Below are 13163 nucleotides of genomic sequence, written 5' to 3'. Positions count from 1 at the left end.
CAGTGTATTGAGTCCTCCTTCCACAGCATGACAGAAGCAAGAAGAAGCAGGTGGATCTATCTGACAGGTGAGGTCAGATCAACTTTGTCAGCAAGCCGGTTCTGGCTGGACTGTAACCAGGGGAAAGTACCTGCTGAAGTCAGCAACTGTATGGACTGCCATGATTGGCTGGCATGTATATATAAGCACTACAGTGCCAGACTGTATTCCTCTCAGTCGAGAGTTGGTTCCTGGCGTAGCACTTTGTCACTCAGCTTAATGTTATTCACCGAACTAGTTGTACTGTATATAGTCTGTAAATACACTACTTTTATACTAGGTGCTGGTGTGTGGCTCACCTTCTTCCCGGAGTATACTTTTGCACAGCACTCTGTTTTACACTCTGCACATGCACCGCCAATAGGGTTATGGTCCCAGCACGCTTCCGCTGCGCAGAGGTTGTTTGAGAGCTGTCGGAACGCTGTGGTGGAGCCGGAGGCGAGAGAAGCCGTGGAGGACAGAAACGAGGAATTCCAGCTATCTCTTTCTGAGAGCGAGGGGGAGGACGGCAGCCAGCTGTCTGGTGGAGTCGGTGTGATGGCTCAACAACAGTTTGCCGTGATGGTGGAGAAACTCACATCTACCAACTACGTTGTATGGAGCTTGAGGATGGAGCACTTCCTAAAGCGTGAGGGTCTGTGGACATTCGTGAGTAACCCCCCTGCTGCATTATCTCCAGCTGAGACTGTCTTAGCAGAGAAAGCACTTGCAAACATAGTGCTGGCTGTCGGGGACGACCAGCTTATCTATGTGAGAGGCAAGGACTCTGCAAAGGCTGCGTGGGATGCGCTCAGTGGAGTGTATGTGAGAACTACTGCAGGCTCCCTGATGGCCTTGACATGCAAGATGTTCCGCACTTTGATGCCAGCTGGTGGGTGTGTGAGACAGCATGTTAAGAACTTGACCGACTGCTTTGTTGAGTTAGAGACCCGGGGGAAAGTGATTGCGGACGATGACAGGGTTTATATACTGTTATCTTCCCTCCCGCTGGAGTTTTCTCCACTCATTACTTCGCTGGAGACGGTGGATGTGGCTGCATTGACGATGGAATATGTCTGTGCCCATCTATACGACTTCCAGGAGCGAGTGGCTGCTGTTATCCATCCAGGAGTGTCAGCTGGTGAGCGTGTGTCTGCAGGAGCGTCTGGAGGGGAGCCGGTCCATGCTGCTGGCAGGCAGCCAAAGATGGAGGCAGAGCCGAGAGCGTTGGCTGTGAGGCGTTGCTACAAATGTGGATCTGCATCTTACTTCTTGCGTGCCTGTCCTGAAGCTGGAAGGCAGAATCGTCATCAGAGGCAGAGGAGTCAGATTTCCACAAGCAGCTGTGAGAAGCAAGCTCGGCTGGTTACATCATCTGCAGTGTGTGCTGGGTCGCCGTGGATACTAGACTCAGGAGCTACAAGTCATCTCTGCAATGAGAGAGGTCTGCTGCGGGACTCTAAACATTCCAAACTGGCTGATGGGTCATCGGCTGCTGTGCCGTGTGAGGGAGTTGTTGATTTTCTTTCACTTGACTGTAAACTGAGAAATGTATTATGTGTTCCCACTCTGAGATCGAATTTACTGAGTGTCAGTGCTCTAAATGATGCAGGGCTTGAGGTTCTGTTCACTCAGAAATGCTGTAAGATTCTTGGAGGAGGGAGGAAATTGCTGGCTACTGGCCACAGGGTTGAAAATGTTTATATGCTGGGAAGTGAGTCTGTCAGGGCTGCTCAGGTCACAAACGTGCCTGAACATGACAGGTGTGTGCATTTACTCCACCGCAGGCTAGGGCACTGCGGCTTCCATGCTGTAAATAAGACCTGTCTTTGCTGCCAGATTTAAAAGTGAAGCCATGCAAATGCTTTTTAGATTGCCAGGTCTGCAAGAAAATAAAAAGCAAGGCTTGTGCTGTAGCAAAGCAGAGCAGAGCTCTAGGGTGACAAAGCAGGCTCTGGAACTGCTACACCTAGACATGATGGGGCCTTTCCCCAAGAGCCATTCGGGGAACAGGTATTGCTTGGCCGTGACCGACGACCATTCTAGGTTCTGTTGGGTGTTCACAATGCAACACAAGTCTGACGTGTTCAAATGTTTTACACAGTGGGCAAAGGCTGTGGAAAGGCAGCTAGATTTAAAAATCAAGGCTGTGCAGTCAGACCGTGGGGGTGAGTTCACCTCAAATAACTTTAAGAACTGGCTAAAGAGCAGAGGGATTGAGCACAGGTTGGCTAACCCTGCTACTCCCGAGGAAAACGGCCTGGCGGAGAGAAAGGGAGCCGTTCTTCAAAGTTATATGTATGCCATGGTGGAGGATGCTGGTCTACCATTTACATATTGGGCTGAGGCTATGAAATCTGCAGCTTACATTTGTAACAGGGTGTGGACAAGAGCCACAAATGATATACCTTACCGGAGGTTGTATGGAAAACTGCCCAATTTGGGATTCCTAAAAGTGTTTGGTACCCAGGCATGGGTTAATGTACCTTTAAAACACAGGAGGAAGGGAGATGACCGGGCGAAATGTTTAACTTTCCTGGGCTACGAACCAGGAACAAAATCTTATCGCTTTTGTAACAAGCAGGCGAAGATAACATACAGCCGGTCAGCAAGCTTTAATGAACACTGCAGCTGGGCAACGCTGCACGGCTCGGAAAGCGAAAGTTTTTTACTGCCGTGCTCAGAGGGCAGCTCTGAGGCAGAGAAACGGGAGGTAAAACTGGAACCTGAATCTCCAGCTCAGGAGGTGGCTTCAGGAGGGAGTGAGGCCAGTTCTGGTCAGGGGTCATGGGTATCCTCCAGAATAACCAAAGGTATTCCTCCGGAGAGATATGGCTTTCCAGAAGTAAATTTTGTTAGTGTGCCTGAGCCTGACTTCTATCAGGAGGTGGTAAAGCTGGAGAGTGAAAAAAGGCAGGCACGGTTTTCAGCAATGAAGAGGAGGTATAACTCTCTGCTGAGTCACAGTGGGTCTGTGACTGAATGTCTGAACTCAGTACCAAACAGGAACTGGTGTGTGAAACAAGTTCCTGGGTTTGGGGGAGGTTGGCAAAGTGCAGATTGTATGATGGAAATGCTGCTGACTTATGTGTAAAGTGTCTAAATGCAAATGAACACTGTAAAGTTGTAAAGTTACTGGGCATGCTATGTACATCAGACTAGGAGGTGTGTCAGTGTATTGAGTCCTCCTTCCACAGCATGACAGAAGCAAGAAGAAGCAGGTGGATCTATCTGACAGGTGAGGTCAGATCAACCTTGTCAGCAAGCCGGTTCTGGCTGGACTGTAACCAGGGGAAAGTACCGGCTGAAGTCAGCAACTGTTTGGACTGCCATGATTGGCTGGCATGTATATATAAGCACTACAGTGCCAGACTGTATTCCTCTCAGTCGAGAGTTGGTCCCTGGCATAGCACTTTGTCACTCAGCTTAATGTTATTCACCACGCTAGTTGTACTGTATATAGTCTGTAAATACACTACTTTTATACTAGGTGCTGGTGTGTGGCTCACCTTCTTCCCGGAGTATACTTTTGCACAGCACTCTGTTTTACACTCTGCACATGCACCGCCAACGCACCCTCAAAATTAACCTGCCTGCAGACCAGTTAAAACCTACATTATGTATTCATGTTGGAAAAGGAGCTCTGTCAAAGATCCCAAAAAAGGAATGGCAACTTGATGGGTTGGGTCCACAGATGCCACAGGATATGGTAGCAGTTATAAGCAAAGACAGCTTCAAGAGAGGATTAGATAAACATATGGAGCAGAGGCCCGTCAGTGGCTATTAGCCATAAGGTATAGATGGCACTCTATGTCTGAGGCAATGATGCTCTGTATTCTTGATGCTGGGGGTGGGGGCAACAGTAAGGGGACTTCTGGCCCCTCTGGTGGACCTCCTGATGGCACCTGGTTTTGGGTCACTGTCTGAAACAGAATGTTGGACTGGATGAGCCATTGGCTTGATCCAGCATGGCTTCTATTATGTTCTTTTGTGTTCTTATGGCTGAAGTCATGATAATGCCACTGTTTGGCATTTGAGGAGTATTTGTGAAAACAGCTGGCTAATGAAATATTCTGTTCTGGAAACAAATGTATGTCCTTCATTCAGAGTGAAAAACATTATTAATTAAAGCAATGTATTGCCCCTCTCTGATATTTATCTTGAAAATGAATACCCCATAATCCTCAGCTTAACTTCTCATAGAAGCTTCTGCTTGCAATTGGAATAGTTTAGATGCTCTTATATGATACTGGAATATGAGTATCTGACAGTCATGCTATACAGTTTATTGATTTGCAATTCTTCCTCCTTTTTCTTCAAAAAATTGTGACCCTTTTTGAAAGGGTCACAAGCCTATAGTTAAGTTGTGGTAACATTCCATCATCAGAGAATATTTTTGCGTACTAAATCAAAGGTATATATATTAGTTATATATATTAGGTATATATATTAGTTGGTAACCAGAAAAAAGCCCACAGGAAAAAAGCTCACAGAAAAAAACCCACTGTCATAAATGCTCGCAGGAAAAAAGCCCACACGGTAAAAGTCCACATGGAAAGAAGCCCACATGGGAAAATGCCATGTAAAGCACTATAGACATCATTGTGGATAACCATTCACCTCCATTTATAAGAATGAACAGGTATTACCTATTTTATGTTGTTATTTTGGGATTAAAATGTGTCATATTCACATGCAACAATTTGTGTTCTGATTTTATCAAGGAGAACTCAGAAGTTGAGGTGGAGTGGAGAAAAACTAACTCAGCTATAAAATGACACTAATCTGAAGCCAAAGTTTAAGAAACCCTACCAAGAGTATTGGTTACAGAAGGAAATTTCTGATCACTGTCCTGCACTATGGACAGTGGTTAAGAAGTTCACTGTTGAATTTTCAGTATCATATTTGGTGGACATACAGTTTTAGTGTGGTCATCCAACGTTTCTCCAAGTAAAGAAATTGACTTCAGATTACTAAATGTGATGATTTAAGACTCCTGTTAAAAGAATTAAAGCAAACATTGGGAAATATGTATCACTTCATCAAGCCCATCCATCTCATTAACAATCTACTAGACAATGAAATAGTTATTAAATGTGGTATCAAGGGTTCTTACTGAATGACCATTATTAGACTTTGAAAAGCTGGCATCACTGGATGAAGTTCATAAATTTTAATTGGATTTTAAATAAATGTGTGATTTATAGTTGCTTATTTGAATTTTATTGCTATTATCTTCATTAGTGGGTCATGCGAACTGCTATTTTTAATAATGTTTTTTAATGGTAGGGCAGGGGGCACTGGGAATGAGTTTATGGAACCAAGGGGGCAGTGGTCAGAAAAAGTTTGGGAATGACTAGGTTGGCTCCATTCCATGGGTGATGTCAGAGCACACCATGACCAAGCACACACCCAAAAGGGAGCAAGAAGAAGCAGAAACAAGTAATTTGTGTCAATGGGAAGCTCTTTGACTATATCATCCAGTTGGGGGCAGATTCTGGTCTCAGTTATAGACTAGGTAGCAAAATCTGTAAAAGAGAAAGAGAGGAAGATTTATTCTCTTTCTAGGCTTGGTAAGAGGGAGGGACAAACACGTCACATCATAACTGTACCATGTTTAAACTTCAAATAAAACTGCTTAAAACTGAAATTAAAAAAATGGAAGGAGGGATGTGTCAACAATCTGAAAAAGTCCCAAATAAGATTGAAACAGGGAGGTTTCCAAATAGAAATGGGTGGGTTTGGAGGCTTTTTTCATTTATCAGTAAAGTAGGACTTTGAAAGCAGTGCCGACAGTCCAACAGATTATTGGTGCTGCACATTTGAAGCAGGAAATCCTTTCTTTGGGAGATTATTTATTTATTTCTCAAATTTATATCCCACCCTCCCTGCCAAAGCAGATTCAGGGCGGCTAACAACATTCAACTAAAACAATGAAACAGTAAGCAACAATTTAAAATTGTTAACAATAATTAGTACCTATTAAATTATTTTAAAACAATTTAAAATTATTTAAAACAATTTTGGTGCTAGCGTTGATTTCATTAAATTCAGCAGTGTTGGGCATCATACTGTAATTCAACTAAAGGCAAGTCAAAATAGAGCTGTTTTCCAGGCCTTGCGGAACTGAGCAAGGTCCTGCAAGGCCCTTACTTCTGGAAGTTGGTTCCACCAGTGGGGGGCCACAATTTACTTCATTTATACCCCCCTTCTCCAAAAAGGGGACCAAAACCTGCTTAAATTGTATTTTTCACCTTTGTTTTATCCTCACAACAGCCCTGGGAGGTAGATTAGACTGAGTGTATGTGACTGGCTCAAGGTCAACCAATAAGCTTCAGTGGCAGAGTGAAGATTTGAAACTGGGTCTCCCAGGTCCTAGTTCAACATTATGCTAATACAGAAGTTTCTTGATGTGACCAAAAGCCCTCAGATTAACCACCACAATTCTTTTATCAATTATCTGATCACCAAACTTTGGACAAGTTGAGGGTTCTCCCTGAGACATTTAGTTTCAATTAGCATTATGGGTTTAGATGTTGTTGCTGTCCTTCTAATGACTAACTGTCTTTTGTTGTAGTTATGGTCCAGACCTTGTTTACTGGCCAAGTGGGACATGTAGATAAAGTAGTTGGGGGGCATAGATATCAAGGGGCAATATACATGAAGATGAGGGAGTCTGGACAACAAAGTATTGGAAACACTGAACTAATTAAATCCAAATTCTCAAAAACAATGAGCAATGCAGAGCTGTAGAATCCTATGAAAACATAATTATAAAGCAACAGTTCTAATACATCCTAGTAGGGGTTGAATAATGAGAGGTACTAGGAGGATTGCAATATTTTTTCCTATAATCCTATGTCAGACATTTTAGCAAGCTTAATATTTGCTAGTATATAACATTCTGCCTATCATTCCACTATTTTTGAACGACACTGAAATCTTCACTTGCAAATTTTCATCTATTGTTAAAGGTATAAGATCCCTTCCATTTAAAAAATCAATAACTTTAGATTATTATCCTCGTTCCTGCCTGAAAACATCCTCTGAGCAATAGAACTTCTGTGACAGTAATGAACGGGTTAACATGAAAACTAAGGACGCATACAGCCTGAGTCAGGTGACCTGAGGGTGGGGGCCAGAGTGCTCGGAACTCTCAGAGGTGATTGACAGCTAACGGCTGAGGGCAGTTAGTGTCAGACGGAGTCTGAGGGAGAATGCTGAAGTGAGCAGTTGGTCTGAGAAGGAGCTGAGCTGAGTCTTCAAGAGAAGCAAAGCTCACTGTTCACTCTATTTAGACAGCCACAGGGCTGTGTGTGACTAGAGAAGAGTCACAGTAAAAGACCTGAGAGGTCATAGACACAGAGACACTTCTCTTAAGAGCTAAAGAGGTGGTTGAGGGAAAGATGTGGGTCTAGAAGTCTGAAGGGCTGGGAGAAGAGACACCAGTCGACTTAAGGGACTTGGCACATCATACCCAAGAGGCCAACCCAGAATGGTGTTGGAGAGTGAAAGCTGTATGATCTGTGAAACCTGAGAGACCTAAGTGAACCAGATATTATAAAGCCTGAACTACGAAGAACTTGTTAACTGCTTGAGATACAATATAGCCCATGTATATATTTCCCATTCCCCAGTTGAAGACGGTGTGTTTACGTTAATAAATTTCTGTGGTTTACCTTAAAGTTCTCTGGTGCCAGTATATTGGGAAAATTATCAAAGCTGCTGTGGTCCCCTACAAACTAAGTTTATATCCATCTGAAAGCAAAACAAAAACCCCGAAGAGACTAGTAGTGAGAAATCCATATTACACCCACCCCTTGCGTTTCATAAAATTCAGAGGAAGAACTGAGGCTGAAGAGGGACTGGGATAGCCATAAGCCGCATATAGAAGTGATCCAGTGAGACCGCGAGGCGCGCTGTTATAACTTCCTTCTTAATTCTAGATATCAAGGAATACTTGGTCTTGGGCAAGAGTGGTGGACCCATTGGGGTGGTTCTCTTCAGAGATTTATGGATCCATTTATTTCCAGAGTTCTCTGAGGTTAGTCAGTACCAATTTTGTCCATTGCCCAGAGGAAGAGATTTACAGACAGACAGACAGACAGACAGATAGATAGATAGATAGATAATCTATCATCTATCTAATCAAAGCATTTTACTCAATTTACAGACCCATAAAATGCAAAAACTAGCTGAAGCTCCACTAGTGAAAAATGATCTAATACTGTCAGGAAAAACTTGGTTCTTAAAATGGGGTGTGATGCTATTCTTTGAAGAACCTTGGTTTAATAACCCAAAATATGCATTTATTTTTGTTTTAGGTATGATCTTTGGCTTTAACAGAAAGTGTTTGTGGTATAACTTCTAAAACATTGGAACAAAATAGGAGTCAATTGCACTTTTAGGACCAACTTAGTCTTATTCAGAACGTAAGCTTTCATGTGCATGCACACTTCAGACGAGGAATAAGGTACAGTAAGCAGAGCCACACATAGCTGGTGGGGTTTAGAATGCAAAGTGGTACAAAGTTAAAATCAAATAGCAGAATAGTAAAATTAACGAATTCAGAAAACCTTTGATCTGGGTTGCATTAGCATGGGAAACCATAAAACAGTAACATGTCAGAATGTGAGAATGCCTGTTAATTATTCTATTGCTAATAAACCTGGGTCAATGTGAGGGCATTTCTTTCCCAGAAGTTTTTCCTGTCCAACTAATTTACCTCTTAACATGTAACATAAATATATACATTCTTCGTCTGAAGAAGTGTGCATGCACACGAAAGTTTACGTTCTGAATAAAACTAAGTTGGTCTTAAAGGTGCAATCAACTCCTATTTTGTTCTACTACTTCAGGTAAACACAACTACCTACTTGGATCTTTCTAAAACATTGGTCAGTTTTCTTTTCTGTGTTTATGTGCAGACTGCATATCGTAGTTAAAGGTATTTTAGAAGTTATTTCTAGAGCTGATTTCCCCTTCCATGGAAATTAGCTAGGAAAGAACTCTGAACATTGCACCTATGGGTTCTATGCTGTTGCTTAAAGTGAAAATTTGTTAATGTGAATCAAGACTGAGGACAGTACAGAGTAGATAATGATTATTGTAAGCTAGTTCTGAATCTAACATGCCTGTACCATAAGAAATATTAATTGATGTATGCAAGATTATATAACTCCAGGTTTTCATCAGGACAGTGATCTACTGGACCGGCGGAAACATTGCTTTGGTGTCCAATCTGAAAACGGAGAGGATCTCTACTTTTCTGTGGAATTAGAATGTGAACTCACATTATGGGAAAAGGCCTTCCAATCAGCAACTTTTTTAGAAGTTGAACGAATACAGGTAGGACACCTGAGATGTGCTCATTTTGTCTAGTAATGATGTGTGATACTCAAGATGATGGGTTTAAAAAAAAGCCTCCAGCTACTTCAGAATGTTCATATAGTACATTTTACAAAAACTTTTTACTAATATACCACTGGCTTTTTATTCAAGCAGCTTCATTTGTATTTGCTTAATGCTAGGGTTCTTGCAACCATAGCTCTGAAACTACTGATGAGAGAGGTGCTGCCACTGCCAGTCAAGCCAAGATGTGGCTTTGGCTACTTGCAGTGTTGAGTTACAGTTTTTTGTTATGTTGTTTGATGTTCTGAAGACCTTTCTGAGTAAGTCTTCCTGCTGAGACATGGCAGTAGTTATATCAACATATCTAAATCTCAACATGACCAAATCTGAGAATGCTTAAATCCAGAGACTGGAGTCAGAAGCAAACAACACAGATCTTTCTATAAACCCCCAAATGCTTCAGCTTTGTGGGGAAATCTGAAATAAATTGGACATTGGAATCATGAACAGACAGATCTTTTAACATACCCCAATGCTACAATGCTTCTATTATTGGGAGGTTTTAAAACCCTGCCAGTGTCTTTTTCTTTTTTAAGATTTCAGAATTTTCCACAAAGCTGGGACATAAGAACATAAGAGAAGCCATGTTGGATCAGGCCAACGGCCCATCCAGTCCAACACTCTGTGTCACACAGTGGCAAATTTTTTTTATATATATACACACACACTGTGGCTAATAGCCACTGATGGACCTGTGCTCCATATTTTTCCCTTTCTTTTGTATGGAATGATACATATATGAATTTGTTCTGGCTCCTTCCTTTCCCTACTTAGTTTGTATGCAAACATGGAGTAGTTTTCTCTTTCTTGTTGGCAGATCTCAGATACTTTAGAGAGAATAGTAGTGGTCTTTCCCCTGTGGTATAGAGTAGATTTCAACACATTCCGTAGGGGGGGATTTTCTGATCAAACTTGAAATGTAATGTTGACCCTCTCTACCTTGATTCTTTGTTGATATTGCGCTTAACTGTAGAAGTTTTTGTTTTTATGAATTTTACTGTTAAAATTTATTACACATCCCGGAATATTTTCACTTTTCCCTCCCTCCCCTTTTGTGGAATGATATGTATATGACAGGTTCTAAATAAACTTTATATTTTGTTTTTTAAAAAACAAATCTCTGCATTATCTGTGAAGCTCTCTGAGTTATCTTAGATTTAATCAACCTCATAGGATCATGGCGGAGCTCAATAGTTGCTCTAAACTCACTATAGAATGGGTGAAGATAAAGCAATGCATATGAGTGATTGGGTTCTGGGGAAAAACTAGTCATAGTACCAGACAATTATGAGGTAATGAATCAACACATCTGGACTGCTGAAAAGGGATTGGCTTTGGAAAGGGGAGTGGAGAAGAATGGGGGACAGAAAAATAGACTAGGAGGAAACTATGCTTCAGATATTTGAATGGTGTGTCTTGAATTAAAAGGTACATGGTTGATCCAAAATCTCTGTGTGGAAGGAAAATAGCAGTGAAATTCTTCAAGTGCTTGAAAGAATTTACACTTATCCTAGGTAGATTTTTTTTTTTTAAATCATGTTTGAGCTAAAGGTTGCACAAGAGGAAGGCTTTTTTTGAATTTAGATTCACTTTACTTACAGGAAACAACTCTAACCCAAAATGGAAAAACCCCTTTTTACCCGCTTCTCTGAAAAGATTCCAGCTCAGTATCTATAACTTTATTCTAGTTGATTCTTTTAAAATTCATAGCATGCTTAGCAGCAGTTCTAACACATTTTGAATTCCTTGTGTCTATCAAAACATGCTCCAACATCTTTACCTTAAAAAACTATCAGGTTTTCGTTTCATTTTTTTAAAAAAATGCAAATATGATACACCTCTTGTAACCTCTAGGTGACAGTGCTTTCTGTCTCAGTAAAGGCTTCATACGTACTCAATCCCAGAAACCCATCAGTATAGCAGCTCAAACAGCTTTTGTCCATAATGAGTAATTTGACTATTTCTTGTTTTTAAGAAGGATTTTGCCTCTTCTCTGGAAATATTTTTAAATCAGTGTACATGTGTATTATCATTTTCCCCTCACATACAACCCCCCCTCCCAAAAAGATAAAGGAATATAATAGAGATATCTGTGCGGTCATTAATGTTTGAAAAGTCAGAATTCAGGCATAAACTTATGACCCAAGAATCTGAAAGTCATCTTCCATTTCAAAATGGGTTTGGATGGGTTTAGACTACATCATTCTTTCTCTGAATCAAACACCTCCTGCCAAACTGCATTGTGCTGCAGGTCTTAGGTCTGAGAAATGAAATGCTTTAGGCTCTGCTCCTGAACCATAGCTATTGAATTATTCATGGATCCAATTTTAAGATTCTATATTTTTGGATCATAATGGTAGTGAAAGATTAAATATTGAGCCCCCTGTAATATAGGAAACCTTCATTTTGAAAAGGTTTTTTATGGGTTTTAGGGTGTGAAATCAATAATCAAAACCAAATCATTCACTCTTTTTACGGTGGGTATTACATTTTTAAGGCTTATATTAAAGCTGTAAGATCTTTGACATTATGTACTCTCTTGGCAATATTCCTTATTCATTCTCTCCCAGTTCACAGCTAAAGGGATTAATTAAAGTAAACAGAGAAACTATAGGTGAAATAAAACCTCTGGCTCGAAGCCAAAGATCAAGAAACTGGAAGCTGACCTTTACCATTTTAACCTCTGGTATTCATTAATCTCCCTTTACCAGTTTTTGACAGCTGTTCAAAGCCCATTATAATCTTTAACCTTTCAATATTTCTTACTTAAAAGTTGTGCTTGCTTACTTAAAGCTTTGTAGCTGGAGAAAGCAACAGATTGACCCTCAGGTAAAATGACTGATGGAGCAAATCTAGCATAGTCAGAGGTATTGATCTGCTAAATTAGAACATTGAACCTGGCTAGCCAGTGCCTTTTAAAATAGACCTTCCGCTCAGTCTAATGGGTCTCAGTTCTCATAATCATGTTAAAATAACCTGTGTTTCATCCACGACTCAAAGGGGCACCTTGGGATTTTAAATAAAAATGTCTATATCTGACCCTGGCCTGGATGGCCAAGGTTTGCCCAAATCTCATCAGATCTCACAAGCTAGGGGTCAGCCCTGGCTAGTATTTGGATGAGAGATTACCAAGGGATATCAGGGTATTGTTACATAAGGACATAAGAGAAGTCATGTTGGATCAGGCCAACGGCCCATCCAGTCCAACACTCTGTGTCTCACAGTGGCAAAAAAATTTATATATACACACGCACTGTGGCTAATAGCCACTGATGGACCTGTGCTCCATATTTTTATCTAAACCCCTCTTGAAGGTGGCTATACTTGTGGCCGCCACCACCTCCTGTGGCAGTGAATTCCACATGTTAATCACCCTTTGGGTGAAGAAGTACTTCCTTTTATCCGTTTTAACCTGTCTGCTCAGCAATTTCATCGAATGCCCACGAGTTCTTGTATTGTGAGAAAGGGAGAAAAGTACTTCTTTCTCTACTTTCTCCATCCCATGCATTAGCTTGTAAACCTCTATCACGTCACCTTGCAGTCGACATTTCTCCAAGCTAAAGAGTCCTAAGCGTTTCAACCTTTCTTCATAGGGAAAGTGTTCCAGCCCTTTAATCATTCTAGTTGCCCTTCTCTGGACTTTCTCCAATGCTATAATATCCTTTTTGAGGTGCGGCGACCAGAACTGCACACAGTTATGGAAGCAGGCAATAACAAACCACCCCTGTTATTCT

The 13163-nt window shown here is 41.2% G+C and overlaps 1 protein-coding gene across 3 annotated transcripts in view; it reads left to right on the top strand.

Annotated features, from left to right (window-relative positions):
- The window catches only part of SNTG1 (syntrophin gamma 1), a 280518-nt gene that overhangs the window by 223442 nt on the left and 43913 nt on the right, over positions 1–13163 (top strand). For all 3 annotated transcript variants that reach the window (XM_060243820.1, XM_060243821.1, XM_060243818.1), the window contains one exon: positions 9214–9366. In XM_060243820.1, the coding sequence (XP_060099803.1) occupies positions 9214–9366 (153 nt within the window). The remainder of the gene's footprint in view (positions 1–9213; positions 9367–13163) is intronic.

The sequence above is a fragment of the Heteronotia binoei genome, chromosome 7 (genome assembly GCF_032191835.1).
Source record: "Heteronotia binoei isolate CCM8104 ecotype False Entrance Well chromosome 7, APGP_CSIRO_Hbin_v1, whole genome shotgun sequence".
NCBI classification, from domain to species: domain Eukaryota; kingdom Metazoa; phylum Chordata; class Lepidosauria; order Squamata; family Gekkonidae; genus Heteronotia; species Heteronotia binoei.
The sequence above is the reverse complement of the archived record's forward strand: the minus strand, read 5'-3'. Positions and strand labels throughout refer to the sequence as shown.